This window comes from Phyllostomus discolor, chromosome 3 (genome assembly GCF_004126475.2).
Source record: "Phyllostomus discolor isolate MPI-MPIP mPhyDis1 chromosome 3, mPhyDis1.pri.v3, whole genome shotgun sequence".
Taxonomy (NCBI): domain Eukaryota; kingdom Metazoa; phylum Chordata; class Mammalia; order Chiroptera; family Phyllostomidae; genus Phyllostomus; species Phyllostomus discolor.
Genome location: NC_040905.2, coordinates 191,722,810 through 191,741,730, shown reverse-complemented (window position 1 = coordinate 191,741,730; position 18,921 = coordinate 191,722,810). Strand labels below are relative to the sequence as shown.

General features: G+C 43.5%; 1 protein-coding gene across 5 annotated transcripts in view; it reads right to left on the bottom strand.

Annotated features, from left to right (window-relative positions):
- Nucleotides 1–11,901: 11,901 nt before the first annotated feature.
- FKTN (fukutin) overlaps nt 11,902–18,921 on the bottom strand; it is a 45,882-nt gene continuing 38,862 nt past the window's right edge. For all 5 annotated transcript variants that reach the window (XM_028525266.2, XM_036021996.1, XM_036021998.1 and 2 more), the window contains one exon: nt 11,902–17,662. In XM_028525266.2, coding sequence (XP_028381067.1) covers nt 17,449–17,662 — 214 coding nt within the window. In that variant the 3' untranslated portion in view covers nt 11,902–17,448. The remainder of the gene's footprint in view (nt 17,663–18,921) is intronic.

Below are 18,921 nucleotides of genomic sequence, written 5' to 3'. Positions count from 1 at the left end.
ATCCCTCTTTGTCTTGTTTTTTGTTATGAATTCCATTTTATTTTATATCATTTCAAAGTTGCATTTTCCAAATGAAACTGCCCATTTTTAAAAAAATTGATGAGAGAGAGAGAGAGAGAACAAATTTGTTTTTCCACTTATTTATGTATTCATTGGCTGGTTTTTATATGTGCCTTGACCGGGGACAGAACCACAACCTTGGCGCAGCGGGGTGATGCTCTACCCAGCTGAACGACACAGCCAGAGTGTGTCCATTCTCTTACAGCTAATTTGTAGGTGTGTGAGTGCAACTCTTGGTCATAGATTGTACCTTTTGGGAAAATTTATTTGGTAAATTTAAATTTCTTTGACTCTGTTTTATTTAAAGGAGCCCCATCTCCACACTGAATCTTCAAAACAAATCCATTTTCGCTTAATTGCTTGGTTTGCCTACTACACTGTTCACTAGATCCCAGAAAGTGAGCTCACCACACATAAAAGCTGCTTGATCAGATGTTTGTTGAATGAATGCAAGACAACCTGATCAGATGTTTGTTGAATGAATGCAAGACAACACCTCCTCATGTCTCCAAACAGCTGCCTGCAGCCTGTCCTGCTTTCTGTCAGAGAAGTGAATGCTTCCAGGGCCATGAGAAGGGGTTTTTGGTGATTGCTTTTTAAGGACAGGAGAAGAGCTTTCTGGCTGCTGTATGGAGGGCACTGAGAAGGGATGTGGGAAGATGGCTTGACCTAGAGGGGTAGCATTGAGCACCAACTCTGGAGTGAGCACCAAACACTCAACCCCCACTATTTAGCACTTCACCCAGTTTTCTCAATTAATATGAGAAATTGTATATCTTGATCATAAAGTTATATAACAAGTTATCATCCTTGACAAAACAAAACGTCACTCCCAAACAGGCTAAATCCTAAAATGCATGCCCGAAGACGTAATCCTGCACGTGCAGCTGCCCTGGTTTATAAGCGATTCTTAGACAAACATCTTTCTGCAGCCACAGGCAAAGGCTGTAAATTTTCTTGGATGTTAACTGTCACTCCATTCACAGGATCCAAAGAGCAACTTAATGATTAGTTTACCTATTTGAGAGTCTTCCTGCCTCCCCCTTCTCTCTCATTTTCCCCAAATAAAGCATTAATCTGGCAAGCAGCTGCAGATGAAAGCAGGTGATGAGGGAAACCGGGGCGTCTGGAGGGCGCAGGGGCCACACCTCTACCTGAGCACCTACAGCAGTGCCGGCTTGGGTCTCCTCCCAGAAGGAAAGAGAGATTTGGCTGTTTCATCATCATTTTTCTACTTCCCTGAGGCCATTCCCTCGTCACAACAGAAAAGATGCTACAGTCCGCACACCACAGTCTGATGCATCCTCGTTTTGTGGGCCTGGACACACACAGATAGGAACAATAAAGAAAAAAAATAATACTGATTTAGGGGGAAACAGGCCTGCTTTCCACCATGTTCCCCTCTCCGGAGCCCCCACTTCAACTGCACAGAATGACGACCGTTGACAAAGGAGAAGAAACAGCATTACTCTGGAAATAAAGTTTTCCTTACCTGGGAGGTTGCCACAACTTGCTGCTTAGCTGAGTTACAAGACGTCCTTCCATTTAGGAAGCAGTGAACATGGCATCTCAGGCGGGGTGCTCAAGTGGGTCCAAAAGCCAGGAGCCCTGTCTGAATAAAGGAGAAGTGAGGGAGAGTGATCCGTCCACAGTCTGAAATTGGAATTGCAAAGGTTTCCTGCACAGTTGTTCCCCACAGCTCCATGGGTGCCCCTTCTTCTGTTCCTCTGCTGTCTAACCCTGTGCCTTGCCTGGGATAAGTACAGCGATGAGGATACTGGATTGTAGGTGGAGGGATTTATTAATGAAGAGGTTAACTGCTGCTTGGTCACTTTCTCAATCAAATTGGCCACTTATTTGCCCTGGCCGGGTGTTCAGTTGATTTAGGGTGTCATCCTGTACACCAAAAGATTGTGGGTTCGATTCCTGGTCGGGGCACGTACCTAGGTTGTGGGTTCGGTCCCCAGTCGGAATGTGTATGAGAGGCAACAGACCCATGTTTTTTTCTCATATCAATGTTTCTCACTCGCTCCCTCTCTCTCCCTCCCTTCATCCCTCTCAAATCAATAAACATATCCTCAGGTGAGGATTAAAAAAAACTGGCCACTTATTTAGTAAGCTGCTAGAATTTATTAAAATGTCCCCTACTGAGCCAGTTTCTTATAAAATGGGAATAATAAAAACTCATTGATTTGCCGCATATGAAATGGAATAAGATATTGAGAAATACCAAGTGGGAGTTTGCTGTAGTAGCTAAGAGAAGACCATTGACTTGGCTATGGAGGTGGACGGACTAGTGTTTGAATCTCTGCTCTAACACCAGCTGTCACCCTGGGCAAGTCACTTCTCCCAGTCTCAATTTTCTCATCTGTGAATTGGAAATAGTATCAACCCTATGGGTTAATGTGAAGATTCAGTGAGTTAATGGATGTCGAGTTAGTGATTTGGAGCAAATGCTTAAAAATGGTGCAAACGGACATCTAACATAATCATAGCTGCTCACTATATATTGTTTTACTTTTAGGCCCAGAGAAGCTCTAACCAAAAGCTGGGTGGGGGATCTGAACACATGCCTCTAATGAGCTCCCAATGGTGCTTTCATTGGCCCGGCTCCCACCGGTCTCCTTCCAGTTGCTCTGGGCCCTATACTGCCAAGAGGCATCTATGTCCTCCTGCTACTGGAAGCAAACAGAGCCCAGGGCTGGATGAGGGAGATGACAAAGAGGGGAAAGAAAGGCTTCTCCTGAGCATCTTGTGAGGCTCGCTCTCACAGGGAACGTCTAACCTCCAGACGCAGGGCCCCTTGGTAACAACCACACACCCACCTGCACACACAGTTCCCCACCGAGACACCTGGCGCTGAGGCCGGGCGAGTATTTTCGTCCAGAGCAAATGTTGACTATTGCCGCAGAAAGCAGGGCACATTACTGCTGCGCGTGAGTGGGCTCTTCTTCCCATAGTTACCAATTGGAGGGATGCGCAGCCCTGGGTGTGCCCAGCTGCTGGCGCTATCAACACCAGGCTGGCTTGGCCTGGACTCTGTAGGCCTAGAGCTGTGAGTGCTTCTATTTCCAGCCAATAAATCAGAGGGCAATTAGAAACTGGGGCAGGAAGAGGGCAGAGCCAGAACCAGGTACTAGAGAAAAGAAAGGGGTGGGGTGCAACTCCCCTTCTCCTCTTTATTCTCTGCTCTTTGTTTAAGGACATAATTCATCAGTGGGCCCCCTAGACGAGGATTTAGATGCTCTGTGGGCAGCAGATAAGAGTGCAGCCTTCTTGCAGGAAGTAGATGCATTGAATGCTCCCCATAAAGTCAATACTGTCAGGCTTATCAGCTGCCCTCATTCCCCACTCGGCCCCCTGGGACCAGACTTGCAATAAAGGCCACAGCTCCAGGGTCTGGGGAGTGGAGGTGCAGGACTGGGCTGGGGGGCACTCTGCCGCTACCCCCACCCCCCTCGTCCAACTGAATTTCTGGCAGGTGGGGGAAATCTGCCTGGTCTGAGCTGCCCAGAGCCCGAGGCTTTCCAGACTGACAAATCCCAAACCAAACACACACACACATTCCCCACCCAACCCAGGGGATGAGGGAGGGTCTCCCTTACCCCTCCAAACCAGCAGATGTTTTCAGGCTTCGCTGCGGCTTCTTAGAGAAATTAGTGGGTGTTACCTCAAATCTCCCCAATAAAAAACCTACAGGGGAACCCTTCATTTCCCACCACTGTTCTCACTTCACTTTTCATAGCACACACACTTCTGCACTACCCAAGAGCACAGCTTTTCTAGCTGGTGGAGATCTGGTTTCTTTGAAAATTGTCTGAAATAAGCAAGTTGCCAGCTGGGGTTTCAGACCTGATTCTGAGACTCATGCTGCAGCTGAAGCGGACTGTACACACAAGATGCAGCCTCCCATCTGCTGCCCCTAAGGTCCAGGCAGGCAGGACAGGCTGGCCCAGGCCCCATCAGCCAGCGGCCCCTGTTTGAGCTCTCTGACCCAGGTAGCAGGATCTAGTTGGATGGAAATGGGGAAGAGTGGACACAAGATGGATTTAGCCTGGCCTGATTAGTAGCCTAGAATAACCTGGAAAGCCAGTGGAGTGCCACGCCTTCTCACATCTTCACAGTGAGGCAGTTGTTAGCAGGAGCTGCACTAGTACGACTAGAACAAGGACACCAGAGTCTGAAGAGGTGAATAGTCAGCAGGGAAATGAGGACCAGCTGAGACCCAGAATTTAACATCTCTGCTGAGCCCATCTCCTTTCTTGGCTGCTGCTCTCGTCCCCGCATGGAGAGTCTGTCCAGCCCTGGTTTCTCACTGAGGCAGCACGTGTAGAAATGGCTCCAGCCTCCTCCCCACATTGCTCACACTGCCTCCATCTGGGTGACCATGCCTAACATTGGCCACTCTGTGCCCAGTCCCCACCCCTTTCCAGAAATTGCCTTCATGCCTTTCGCAGCGCCTGGGACCTCACTACCAACTCACCTGCCCCAGTTCATCTAACCAAACTCTTGTCTTAGCCCTCGAGGCCTGCTCTAATTCCCTGGAACCCTCAGGATAAGACCCTACTTTGGTCCCCTCATACTTCCTCTCTGTGGCCATCGGCATTGCTCTTGAACTCCACTTTACAGACCAACATCAAGTATCCCTCAGCCTCAAATACTTCTTGACCCTGGACTCCCTATGTCTGTGCCTGACACTGACTGGGAATTCCTAGCAGTGACCTTACCTGAGCCACCTAGGGTCTAACAGGCCCACCTGGCTAAGCCTCTGTCCTGGGTCCCTGCAACTTTAAGGATCCGGGATTGGTCTCAGTGAATCGAAGTTCTCCCAAATTCCTACTCTGGCCTTGAAGGGGCTTCACGAGTCAATGACTGAAGCTTGGCCCTTAGCACACCGCCTGTGAGGAGTCATGGAGCCAGAGTGCTCACTGAGCGTATGGTGCTTGTATCCAAACCTCAGAGCAGGGTATTCAGTGCCTCCACATCTGCTCCTTGCCCACTTTTCTGACTGTGTGTGTTAAAAATACTATAGCCAGACGGTCTTGTTCACTGTCCCATAAATCCCATTCGGGAACTTTATTGACTCTTTGTATTCAGAAATTGTTTTTTTCCCTTTCCTTATTTATTCGCATTTTCTGTTCATTAAGTCTTAAGATCCAGCTGTCCCTACCCCCACCCTGCTTCCTGGAGGTTGTTTCAGCCTCAGGTGCTCAGGTTGCCGTCCACAAAATCTGGGACCTTTGGTCCACTTACCTAAGCCTGGTCTTCGAGACTCAGTTCTGTTTAGTGTTGTGTTTTAATCCCACGTCTAGCTCCCTGAAGGACAGGTCCTTGCATTGGTGCCCTTGTGGGCAGGGTCACTTCCGATCACCAGTCCTCAAGGCAGGGCCCTCAGCCGGAGGGCTCTGAAGTATCTAATCTCACAGGAAAATTACTACTTGGGATTATCAGGAAAATACAAATTCATAGGATGTATGCCAGAGGCAGAAATACACACAAGATAATATGAACAATAGCTATCATGTATCGAGCATCTACTATCCACCATGCGTGTACCTGACACTGTAGATTTTCTACAATTCCTATAATAACCCTTAAAGGTAGATATTAACTTAGACCCCATTCATTGAAAAAAAAAACTGGAACTCAGAAGTTAAATAAACAGCTCAAGATCACAAAACTAGGAAGTCGCAGCCTCTGGATTTGAGTCCACATTTCTACAGACCCCAAAACCCTGGATGGTCCCATCAAATCTGCTGCATTGTTTAATGTACTACCTGCTGCATGATGCTATTTAATTTAAATGAATTAAAATTATAGTAAACAGTCAGTACCTCAGTTATACCCGCCACAGTTCAAGGTCTCCATAATCACATATGGCTAATGGCTGCCACACTGGACAGGCCAGACAGAGGTCACTGCCAGCATATTCATGGAATCCTCGAATTGTACAGCATTTCCACAGATATTCCCTTCTCCCACTAGGACATGGGGGGAGAACAGCCCCTAGAAAATTATGACTGGCTTGATATGAGGAGAAGACAGCAGTGTCCTAAACGCAAAGCTGTTTCCTTTAAGTCACCCTTTGGCCTTTCTGCTCAGCAGGACCAGGCTGGATCAGAGGATTACACTGTTGAGTCTCCAGAGTGAACTCATACACACCCCAACTATGACACTGCCATTCCTCCATGACCCCTGAAAGACATTTGGGGGTAACACATTTTCAGGGAATTAGTCCCCCAACTACCTTTCCTACAATATTTGCTAGAAAATATTTTCCACATTATTGAGACTAGAGAAATATAGTTTGAATTTTAAAGTTTTAGATGAAAAAATATGGTGATGAATATGAAATTAAAAGTGACGGCGAAGATCTAAGAACAATGACGCCAGCTGCTGAAGGGCTTCTGCTGGTAAATCTAATTGGGGAAAAGTCATCCACAAAGAACACAAAAGAATATTAATTGAGTACATAAAACTTAAAGAGAGTTATTAAATTTATAGAGCAAGTCAATGAAGAATTGAAGAAAGGAGACAAAACAAAAAAACTAAAATTCTATGTTCCAAAAATTGAGACAAGATTATTCTTTTTGATATTTGATGGCATTATATATTATAAAGTTTAAATATATTCTAATATATAAATATGTATGTTATATATTACATATAAACAGGGTTTATATATATTATAAACCCTGGCTGGTGTGGCTCAGTGGATTCAGTACTGACCTGTGAACTGAAAGGTCACCGGCTTGATTCCAGTCAGGGCACATGCCTGGGTTGTGGGCCAGGTCCCCAGTAGGGGGCGTGCAAGAGGCAACTAATCAACGTATCTCTTGCATATTGATGTTTCTCTTGTTCTCTTTCTCCCTTCCTTCCCCTCTCTCTAAAAATAAATAAATTAATGTAAAAAAAACAGTTGGGAAACTATTTAAGGGCACTCCCTAATAAAATCGTAGTACAAGCAATGGCGGCTAGTACATATTCAAAAAGGAAAGCATGAAAGAAACAACTACAGTATGCACTGTGATTATTTAAAATGTCAGCCATTCTAATAGGTGTGCAGTGCTACCTCACTGTGGCTGTGATATGCCAAACACCACAGCTGCAATGGGGCAAAGCTGAGGCACAGGCTGAACGACCTGGGAGCTCTGGCTACACGGTCACTCCTTATACCACTGACAGCACAGAAAAGGGTAACTTCTTTCTTCCAGCTTTATTGAGATTGATTGACATATAATATTGTGTGAGTTTAAGGGGTACATCATAAATTTGGTACCTGTATATATTATGAAATGATCAACGCAATAAGTTAACCTTCATAGTTAAATTTTTTTCTTGTGATGAGAACTTTTAAGATCTACTCTCTTAGCAACTTTCAAGTATACAATACAGTATTATTAACTGTAGTCACCACACTATACATTACATCCCAGAACTTACTTATACCTGGAAATTTGTACCTTTTGACCTTTACTCACCACCACCTGCTTCTGGCAACCACCAATCTCTCCTCAGCTTCTGAGTTTGGTTTTCTTATATTCAACCTACAGGTAAGACCATACAGTATTTGTCTTTCTCTGACTTATTTCCCTAACATAATGCTGTCAAGGTCCATCCATGTTGCAAATGGCAGGATTTTCTTCTTTCTCGTGGCTGAATAATATTCCATTCTCTACATATACCAATCTTATCCACTGATAGACACTTAGGTGATTTCTATGCCTTGGTTATTGTAAATGAAGCTGCAATGAACATAGGGTGTTTACATCTCTTTGGGACAGTGATTTCATTTTCTTCAGCCATATATCCATAAGTGGGCTTGCTGAATCGCATGGTAGTTCTATTTTTTAATTTTTTGAGGAATCCCCATACTGTTTTCTGTAGTGCTGTAACAATTCATATTCCCACAGTGTAAAAGGGTTTCCTTTCCCTCACATCCTCAGCAGTAATTGTTATTTCTTGTCTTTTCAATAATAGCCATTTTAACAGGTGTGAGATATTTCATTGAGGTATCAATTTGCATTTTCCTGATGATCAGTGATGTTGACCACCTTTCCATGTACATCTTGGCCATTTGAATATCTTTTTTGCAAACAATGTCTACTTAGTTCCTCTGCTCATTTTTTTAAAAAAGATTTTATTTGTTTAATTTTAGAGAGAGGGTAAAGGAAGGAGAAAGGGAGAGAAACATCAATGTGTGGTTGTCTCTTTCATGCCCTCAGCTGGGGAGCTGGCCCCCAACCCAAACATGTGCCCTAGACTGGGAATCAAACTGGTGACTATTTGGTTCACAGACTGGCGCTCAACCCACTAAGCCACACCAGCCAGGGTACTTGTGCTCACTTTTATTTGGGGGGAAAATATATATACACACACATGCACACATACACACACATATTTTGCTATTGAGTTGTATGAGGTCCTTATATATTTTGGGTATTAGCCCCTTATCAGATACATGGTTTGCAAATATTTCTTCCCAATCTATAGGTTGCCTTTCATGTTTGTTGCTTCCTTTGCTGTGCAGAAGCAGCCTTTTAGTTGGATGTGGTTTCACTTGTTTAGTTTTGCTTTTCTTGTCTGTGCTTTTGGTGTCATGTCCAAAAGCTCCCTGACAAGACCAACGTCAAGAGGCTTCGCCACTATGTTTTCTTCTAGGAGTGTTATGATTTTAAGGTCTCACATTTAAGTTTTCAATCAATTTTTAGTTAATTTTGGTGGGTGGTGTAAGTACAGTTTTAGTTTCACTCTTTTGTAATGAAATCTTAAATCTTCCCAGATCCATTGACTGAAGAGACTGTCTTTCTCTATTGAGTATTCTTGGCTCCCTTGACAAATATTTGTTTAGCATATATGGATGGGCTTATTTCTAGGCCCCCAATTCCCTTCCATTGGTCTGTGTGTCTATTTTTTTTTTTTTTTGCCAGTACCAAAGTCTCAACCACTGTAGCACTGTAACATACAGGAAGTGCAATGCCTCCTACTTTGTTCTTTCTCAGGACTGCTTTAGCTACTGCTTCTGACTATTTGGTCAATGACATGAATCTCTCTTTAATGTGTTTGGTTGTCATCTGTATATCCTCTCCAGTGAAATGTCCTTTCTTGTGTTTTGCTCATTACCAATTTGATTTTTAAAGAACTGTTGAATATTGAGGTTCTTCACCGAGTCTAGATAATAGTCTTTCATCAGATGTGCACTTGCAAACATTTTCTTCAGTTTGTAGCTCGTCTTTTCATCCTCTTCATGTAGGCTTTTTCAGAGAAGTTTTTAACTTTGATGAAGTTCGATTTGTCAAATTTTCCTTTTATGGATTGTGCTTTTGCTGTCAAGTATAAAAAAAGGACTTTTTGCTTAGCCTTGGGCCATGAAGATTTTCTTCTAGTCTTTTATCCTGAAAGTCTCATCTTACATTTAAGTATGTGATCCATTTTGAATTCATTTTTGTATAAAGTAGTTGAGGGTCTTTTTTTAGGGTCGGGAGTGGGAGGGCTATGGGTCTCCAATTGCTCTGGCACCATTTGTTGAAAAGGCTAGCTATCCTTCCTCCACTGAATTGCTTTCACAATTAAAAAAATCAGTTGAGCATATTTGTGTGTCCATTTCTGGGTTCTTTATTCTGCTCCATTGACCTAAGTGTCTATGCCTTCATCAATGCCATGCTGTCTTGATCACTGCAGTAATTTGCTTGGATTGTCTAACAAAGTATTACAGACTGGGTGGCTCAAAACAGAAATGTACTTTTCACAGCTGTGAAGGCTACAAGCCTAAGATCAAGGTGTCGGCAGGGTTGGTTTCTTCTGAGGGCTCCTCTCCTTGACTTATAGATGGCTATCTTTTCCCTAAGTCTTCACATGGTCTTCCCTCTGTGCTTGTCTGTACCCGAATCTCTTCTTACAGGGACACCAGCATCTTGGATTAGCCCCCCACCCCCATATGACGTCTTTTTACTTTAATTCTCTCTTTAAAGGCCCTATTTTCAAATACGGTCACATTCTGAGGTGCTGAGGACTGGGACATCAATATAAGAATTTGGAGGAGGTGGGCAAAGTGCAGCCCATAACAAGTACTACAGGCACATATAGTAAGCCTTAATGTTGGGTAAAGTGATTCTTCGCACTTGTAGTGTAAGAGGTTGATCTCGAGTTTTAATTTAAAAAATGTTTTTTCAATCAACAGTTAACTAGAGTTGGCAGATTAGCCACTGCATTTCAAGTCAGAAGACAGGGTTTAAGATCTGTGTTACCTCTAAATTGCAGCTTTTTTGTATGCAAATCACAGGATAACAACACCTACCTTATAAGGTCAGGTACTGCATCTATTGAAATGTAAGGACAAGGTTAAGTTTTCCAATTTCAAATCTTTTTGCTACTTTACTCTTGTCAAGATCGCTTCAGCTATTCTGGACGTTGTGCCTTTCCACATACATTTTGCAATAAGTTTGCCTATGCCCACTAACAATCTTGGGAAAATTTTGATAGGAATTGCATTAAACCTGTAGAAGTGACATCTTTACTATGTTGTTTTCCAGTCCACGAATATGGTATGTATCTCTATTTATTTAGGTCTTCTTTTCTTTCATCAGCATTTTCATATACAGGTACTATATATGTTTTAAGTTTATGCCTAAATACTTCATTTTCTTTGGAATAATGACCCTAAGTATATTGCACTTTTAACTTCAGTTTTCACAAGTCACTGTAACTGTATAGGAATGCAATAGATTTTTTGGTGTTGATCTTGATTGTGTGATTATACACAGAGAGAGAGAGAGAGAGAGAGAGAGAGGGAGAGGGAGAGGGAGAGAGAGAGAGTGTGTGCCAAACTCACTTATATACTCCAGGTTTTTCTTTTGTTTTTACTTTTGGCTTGTTTGGGTCGTTTTTGTTTTTGTTTATAATAGACTTCTTGGTATTATCTATTACCAATATAGACAATAATATCATCTGAAAATAAGGAGTTTTATCTCATTCCTTCCAATTTGTATGTCTTTTATTTTTCTTGCCTTATTTCAGTGGCAAGAACATCCAGGATTATATTGAGTGAGAATAGTAAAAACAGACCTCCTTGCCTTGTAACCAATCTTAGGGGGAAAGCAATCAGTCTCTCACACTTGTTAATATGGTGATTATGTTGACTTAAAAAAATTTATTTATAAAAGGTTTTCTTTATTTATTTTTAGAGAGAGGAGAAGGGAGGGAGAAAGAGAGGGAGAGAAACATTCATGTGTGAGAGACACATCAACTGGTCACACAGCCCCATCCAGAGACCTGGCCCACAACCCAGGCATGTGCTCTGACTGTGAATCGAACCAGTGACTTTTCAGTTCACAGGCCAGCATTTGGTCCACTGAGTCACACCAGCCAGGAATGATTACACTGATTTTTGAGTGCTAAACCAGGTCATATATATCTGTAAGAAATCCCACTTGGTCATGGTGTGTAACTATTTTTTTAGACATTGTTGGGTTCAGACACACTAGGACTCTTTACTTCATACCGTGTGTTGTTTCCTTCTACCACAGCCAGTCTTCACAATTCTGACTTTAGTTCAAATCCTATAAAAGCCCTTTATAGTTCTTTCTTCCTGAAATGTCATGGTTCCTCATGGCGGGTGTTCTCTCTTGCAGCAACAAGCTAATAAACCTAAGTTTCTTTGATTCAAACAGGTGTCTTCCTGATGGTCTTTGGCTGGAAGGTGTTATCACTGAGCACTTGCATTCCTAGACCTGAATTGTAGAAATGCTGCATTGTTGGCAAGATTACTAGTTTACCAGATTGCTTGTCTATGTTAGTGGCTATTATTTCTACTGTCAACTTCAAAAATAAGCACAGAATACCTCAAGAGATTAGAAAAATTTTTATTCACCATCACAAACTGGATTATATATTACAAATTCTGATCAAAGTAATTACACTAAATGTATTTTCAGTAGTACCACAAATTACTGTACCTGAAGATAAAGTCAAACAGTAAACTGGTAAGCATACACTAAAATTTACTCAAGTTTAAAATGTCACTTTGTTCAGAAAATTCACATACATGTTTTTCTGGTTACGAAGTGGAAGGGACTCATACATAGCTACATATCATTTTCATTTAATGAACACATGAAATATTCCCCAGGCTCTGAATGAATCATCAGAAGGCTACAAAATCTTGTAACTTTTTTTACATGGTGCGTGAAACAGCATAATTGTTTTGTAGAATAAAATACAGTACTTATGATTCTCCCAATGCTCCCTCTCAATGTCACTGTGAGAGCTACTGCTAAGTAGATGGCTGCTTGGCTGTAATGTGTTCCTGCACGATCTCTGCATTGGGTTGGGTCAGGGGATAGCAAGGTTGGTGGGGGTGGGGGGGAGTGGGGGGAGGCACATTCTGAGCTAGTTCTGAGAATACAGCAGGGATTTTGCCTTAGAAAAATTTATACTTGCCTTCATTTCACTGGTTCTGTACAAAAGCTATTATTACCACTGAATTGGTCTGGTTGACTTATGCACTATGATTAGAATCTCTCTCTGATTTGGAGCAGCTTAAAATAGCATCACATGCTCTGTTGGTTCTTGCCTAGTTGGGACAGAAGCACAAATCTGGGGAAAGAAGGTGGAAATGAGTACTTTCAATTATCCTTTATTTTACTGATATAGTCATTCATCAGGATAGACAATTATGTGAAACTAAATATTCTAAATGCTTTTCTTTTCCAAATCACGACTTATGTCTGATTTTGGCTGGGCAGAGATTTACTAACAAGGAGGTGAGAATTTACCTGTAGGGAAAGGTACGTACGGAAAAACCTAGAAGTCCAGAGCAGAGCAGGCACTAAATCTAGGGAGGCACAGAGAGCAAAATGCTTGGAACCAAAGAACTAGGTAGCATATGGCACAGTATCAAAGGACCCTAGGAGACGAAAGCTTGACCAACAATGAAAATAAATACGAATTCTTCTTAGAGAGGGAGGCAAGTTGGGAAAGTCTCTGAATTCATAAACCATAAAGGACAAGCCAATTCATCCTTTAATATCTTGACACAATGAAAATTCTTTTTCCTAAGCAAATTCAGCCATGCAAGCTTCTGAATAAGAATGGTGCCCTGACCCACAGTTTCCTTTACCCCTTTAAAGAATAATTAGAAAAGGAGTTGGAAGTAGAAAATGAAACATTTCTCAAGTACTTAATCCTAGGCCTGATGCTAAGCACTTTATATTTCATTTAATCCTTACTAAAACCCCTCGGAAGCACACATCACGTCCTCAGTTCTCTCATGAGAAAATTGAGAGTGAGAGGTCCCCTACGCAGATCCCACATGATGCAGCTGGGATTGAAACTCAGGTCTCATTTAAAAGTTTGCTGTCTTTTTATGCCAACATACTGCCTTCCCTTAGTGGGACGTGAGAAGTGACCTAGCCCAGGTCTTAACGACAGGGGAAGCAAAGGGGGAAAAGAAATAGCTGCAGGAAATTTCTTCAGAGAAACTCATTTGGAGGGACAGAAGCTAGGGGTTTCCACGCTTCAAAGCTGTTTCAAACGATGACTGCATGTTAGAAGGTGGGGCTGAGGCTCTTTCTCTGAGTGGGTTTTGAGAGGAAATTCCCCCTGGGATTTGTAACATTGAGCATAGCAGAACTGTTCATTCTCCAGAAGGTGAAAGTGGGGTCGGACCTGGAAGCCTCAGGAGTCTCATGCATATGATATTGGGGGAGGGTTTAGGCTGGAGCATGGGAACTCACTGAAGTACATTTCCCAGAATGGGCTGCTCTGGTCCCCATCTATACACCTCTGCTCTCCTGTGTAACACCTCGCTGTCCATGCCACCTGTAACCTTGTCAGACCAGAAACAATGATTTGGGGTCACAAAGCAAAAAAGAAGTGAGCACAATCTGTTTTCAACTACTTGTTTCCCTAAGAAAATACCAATGAAGAGGAAGAGGAGAGACTTCAGAAATGGGTGCTTAGCAGACTGGGGCCGACAGTTTCCTAGAAGTAGAGAGGCGGCAATGGGACGCACCTTGAGCGTGAGAACAGGTGCTCCTGGATGCCGACCAAGGCTGATGAACCCAGACGTGAGCTAGTTCACTGCTGGAAGCTACGGCATGTTTCAGATAAAGGTACAAAGATAATCTATGAACTTTGGACAAGAAAGAAACACTGCTCCTTGACCTCTTTGTCACCTTGAGCTCTCCATCTAACAGGAAAGTGCGAGGTGGGGAAGGGCAGAAACACCCTGAAGCGTAATCCAGCTGGGGTGCTGGACGACTCCACTGTCAGGCATCTCGAGCAGGGTTCCAGACGCAGTGCTGTGACGCAATGAAACAGGCACGGGGCTGGAGGTCATGGCCCTCGTGGGTTTTAGCCTCAGTTGTTTCTTGCTCAAATCACTCATTTCTGGGTTTATTACTCAGCTACAAAATAAGGGGGAGGGAGTGAATGGGGCAGTGAAGTCCCCTCCACTTTTAAGATTCAAGAGCAAGGTGATTTTCAGGAGAATGTTAGTAGTTTGGGGCACTGTGGCAGGCATCCCGCCATGCGGTGGTCACATTTCAGGCTTTGTAGCTGGGGACTCAAGGGAACCTGCTATCCTACTACCCAGCTTCAAAGGGATGCTCCATTTTGGAAACCAGTTTCTTCCAGGGGTCAGATGGCAGTAGCTGCAGCAGAGGCGAGGAGGACAAGTGCTCCCTGCTTGGACAAGGTTGTCACCTGGTTGTTAGGGGGTGGCTGCCTGGTTATTAAGGGAGAGGTTGCCCAACCTTAATGCAAGAGGTTTTCTCTTAATAAGCCAGGCAAACTGGACCTAAAAATGGTCGGACAAGGAGAATTATTGTTAGAATACTCAGGTGAGGAAAGTGACCTGACGTGGTGCTGGTGGCAAATCCACCGGACCCAAGGTCTCTGGACACTCAGCAGAGTTGAGCACAGGACGAAGTGAGGCTGCATCTGTGTTGGAGGCAAGCCTGGCCCTCAGAGTCTGGGGAAAGGCTTTCATTTCCCAGTTAGGGTAGGACCCAAGAGCTAAGGCCTGTGAAACCCGGAGGCAGTCAAGGAAGGTGTTCCAATGGCCAGTGGTCTATGTAGGGGAGGACTAGAACCTCTGTCAATGTGGCAGGATAGCTCAGATTTTGAATCTTTCAAGACTTTGGACTCCAGAAACAGATAAAAGAGAAATAACCTAGACAGGGGTAGGTAAGATTCCCTAGTGAACAGTGGGAGCCCCAATTTAAAACAGGCAAAAATGTAGAGTGTATACACTTGGAGATGCTGAGTACAAGCTCACTAAGCATGGTGGAGTCTGTCTAGGAACACTGTTATTTTATTACCTGATACATTTTTTCAACCATGAAAAATAAAATTAGGTTATAAAATTTAGGATTTGGGTATGATTTCTATGGGCTGATTTTCTAACAAAGAGAGAGCTGATTACAATGGCCAGTCACTTGGGGACAAATTTACCGGTAACCCATAAAGGTCCCTAATATCCTAATTATGTTATTTATGAAAAGACCCAATGATTATAACATTGAAAACTCATATTAAGAGAGGAAAGTCATTGGTTATTTATGATTTATTTAGAAAGTTTTCATTGTGCCCTGACTGTGGCTTAGTGGGTTAGGCATTGTCCTGCAAACAGGAAGATCACTGGTTCAATTCCCAGTGAGGGCACATGCCTGGGTTGCAGGTTCAATCCCCAGTTGGGGGCTGTTGAGAGGCAACTGGTTGATGTTTCTCTTGCACATCAATGATTCTCTCCCTCTCTTACTCCCTCCCTTCCCCCCTCTATAAAATGAAATCTTTTTTAGAAAGTTTTCATTGTTTTTAAAATTTGGAGTGAGGTGCTTGTAGGTTACCTTCCCCAATTGTGTTTTAAGAAAACTTGGTAAGCCCATCCCCTCAAACTTTCCAGTTTCCTTTTCTGACACTCCCAGTAGTCTCTATTTTTACATTTATCTATCTATCTATTATTTATTTATTTTTTGCTAGGAAAATCTGACTTTTATTTCAGATTACTATGAAGGAAGAGGGTGGAGAAAAATCTTCCAGTCTGGTTCAGAAAGTAGTCCTAAGCAGCCTAAGCTTCCTTTCCTGGACCAAAAGGGAAAAAGGAAGTGGAGGTGTTTATTGTGCCTACACATGCCTTTACTCCTCACTGAAAATACATAATTAAAGTGACTCATGAAGAGACGGGGAAGACAGAGCCATCCCGGCCTACTCAGGGCTGTATTCTGTGGAGGAAAAGGCAATGAGGATCTCAGAGTGGGAGGTAAACTAGGGAAGTCTGAGTTCTTGACCCATTGATATTCAATAGACAAAACCACTAGAACTGATAGAAACACCACAAACACGGTGATCTGGGGTGGAGAAGAGCTGCAAGGTTTTCCATTTATCTTCATTTTGGAGACCTGATGTAGTTTTAGAAGAGAGAGGGAACAGGCAGGCTTACATACCATTTAACTGAAGAATAGATGGACTCTAAATCAGAAAAGACTGAATGTCCATGAATAGCTTGGATTTCTGCTTAACAGATGGCTGAGAATGAAATAAGGAAAGCAAGTTTTGTGCAGCGACAACCCTTTTGAAATCATGTCTGGTAGCATGGTCTCACTTGAATGATTTGTCAACAAGTGCTATCAGAAGTCACTGAAAATATCCTCACAATGGCTAGAAATTTAAGCATTACACAAACATAAGCTCTCCTCGCACTTCACACATGAAAACAGAAAGTGTATGAAAATGTGGGTATCTTTGACAAGGCTGGACATAAGCTCTCACTCTCCTATAGGATGCTGCCCTGAGCTGTAAGCCAACTCCCCAGCAGGATGCTCACACCATGAACCTGCCAGCATCTTTTCCTGATGCCACCTGAAGTCTGACCGCTTGAATGTTAACTCAGATGCCACAACCTGAAAAGTATCTCTAATGTACAAACTTAAACACAGAGACCAGGAATGGCTCATTCTTTTTAACTAGTGTATCCTTCCTTAACCTCTTGAGGTGAGCCCATCTTCCAGTCCAACCATCATCTAACATTTTGAAAGCGCTTAGAGAACACATCACATTCTATGAGCTCTTTAAAGAGTAAGCATGTTTCCCTCAAAGGAAAATCAGGGTGCTTACCAAAGGGAGGGAGAAGAGGAGGCAGGCCTCTGTCTCGCTCGTCTCTGCTCTCCGTGGTAGCCTAGCACTGTGCCTGGCACATGGAGACTCCTTAATAAATGTTAAATGAGAGGATTCAATCAGTTGGCTTGGGAGTTAGAACTCTCTCTGTGCCTTCAAACTTGTCATTTTTCTTTGGCTCCTACTTACATTTGACAAATAGCTATGCATCTTTTCAAACACTGAGCCACCTGTTTTTCAGGTGGAGGGATTCCACCGCTTCAGCCTCCCATCTCAGTATAACTGGATGACCTCATCCCACTCGGAGACAGGCCAGACCCCATTGGGCTGCACGTTGGAGGGGGAGCGCTTCCAGTCCCACGTCTTCACTGGAATCTTCCAGGTCTTACCATAGTTGGCTTCAATGTATTCGATGGTTTCACAGGGCACCCGGACCTTCATGTCTACGAACTCGGTCCAGCACAGTGCAAACTTGGGAAACAGGTATCTGGCAAAACAGAGCAACGTGGAAAGGGGTTAGGCTTCCACACTGGACGTGTTCGCTGAGGAGCCCAGCTGGTGGTGACCTCTTGGCTAAAGGACAGTCCTCTCCCACTAAGCAGCTTTGGGGAGAGACAGAGTGGACATTTTATCGTTTCTGGCTGTCCGGCATCCCTTTCCTCTCCTAATGTTAACGGCATCCCAACTTCCCTCCCCCATTCCCTGTCCCTGTACTCAGGAGCTCTGAGCCTGGCCCCAGGTTCCCCAAGAGGGTCAAAAAGACCCACGCTTAACCAGCAAATTACAGCCCTCTATTCTATGTTGGTGTTTTCTGGAAAATGTTTCTTCTCTTCACAACATGGGAAGAACTCTCGGGAATGAAAGTCAGCTTTGGAATTTCTGTTGGAACGGCTAGAGAAAGAAGTGTTCTTTTTACTGAGGTTTCTAGGCTGGTAGGGTAGAAGCTGAGCACAGCTGGCGGTCACTTTTGTTCTTAGTCAAAAGGCTGTTTTGGCAAAAGGCTGCCAGAAGGCGGAAGAAAATGACAGAGCCCAGAAAACCCTGGGCCGGGGCTTGTATATGGCTGGGGCCGTTCCTTAACCAATCCCGGCGAACCAATCCATATATAAATATTCCATTTGACTACATTTCTAATACTTGCAATTCTTTTTTTAAAAGATTTTTAAAATTTATTTTCAGAGAGAGGGAGAAAGAGAGGGAGAGGAACATTGATGTTTGAGAGAAACAGCAATTGCTGCCTCTTGTATGCCCCCAAATGGGGACCTGGCCCGCAACCCAGGCATGTGCCCTGGAGGAATTGAACCAGCAACCTTTGGGTTCGTGGGCCAGAGCTCAATCCCCTGAGTCACACCAGCCAGGGTGAATACTTGCAATTCTTAATACGCGGCAGGAAGCATGGGTAGCAGTGAGAAAGGAAACAATACCCTTCTAGTCAGCCAGAGTGTCTGAATCAATCCTGGCAATACGACATTCTCCAATAAGAGCACCACAAATGCCGGTACCTTTGTGATGGGTCATGTTCATTTCTGTGTATCAGATGGCTTTTGATAACCTCAGCTTAGACAGCTGAAGAAATCCCTAGGGTCTGCCAGAGTATTTCTCAAACTTTGTTCCTAGCTCATACTGTGGTGAGAATTCCATACCACAACTCATGAGCATGGTATGCAGGACCCAGTGACTTGGCTTTTTGAGTAAAGCTTCACATTCCATCCCCTCCTCAGATGCAGAAATGCGCATCCAATGCAC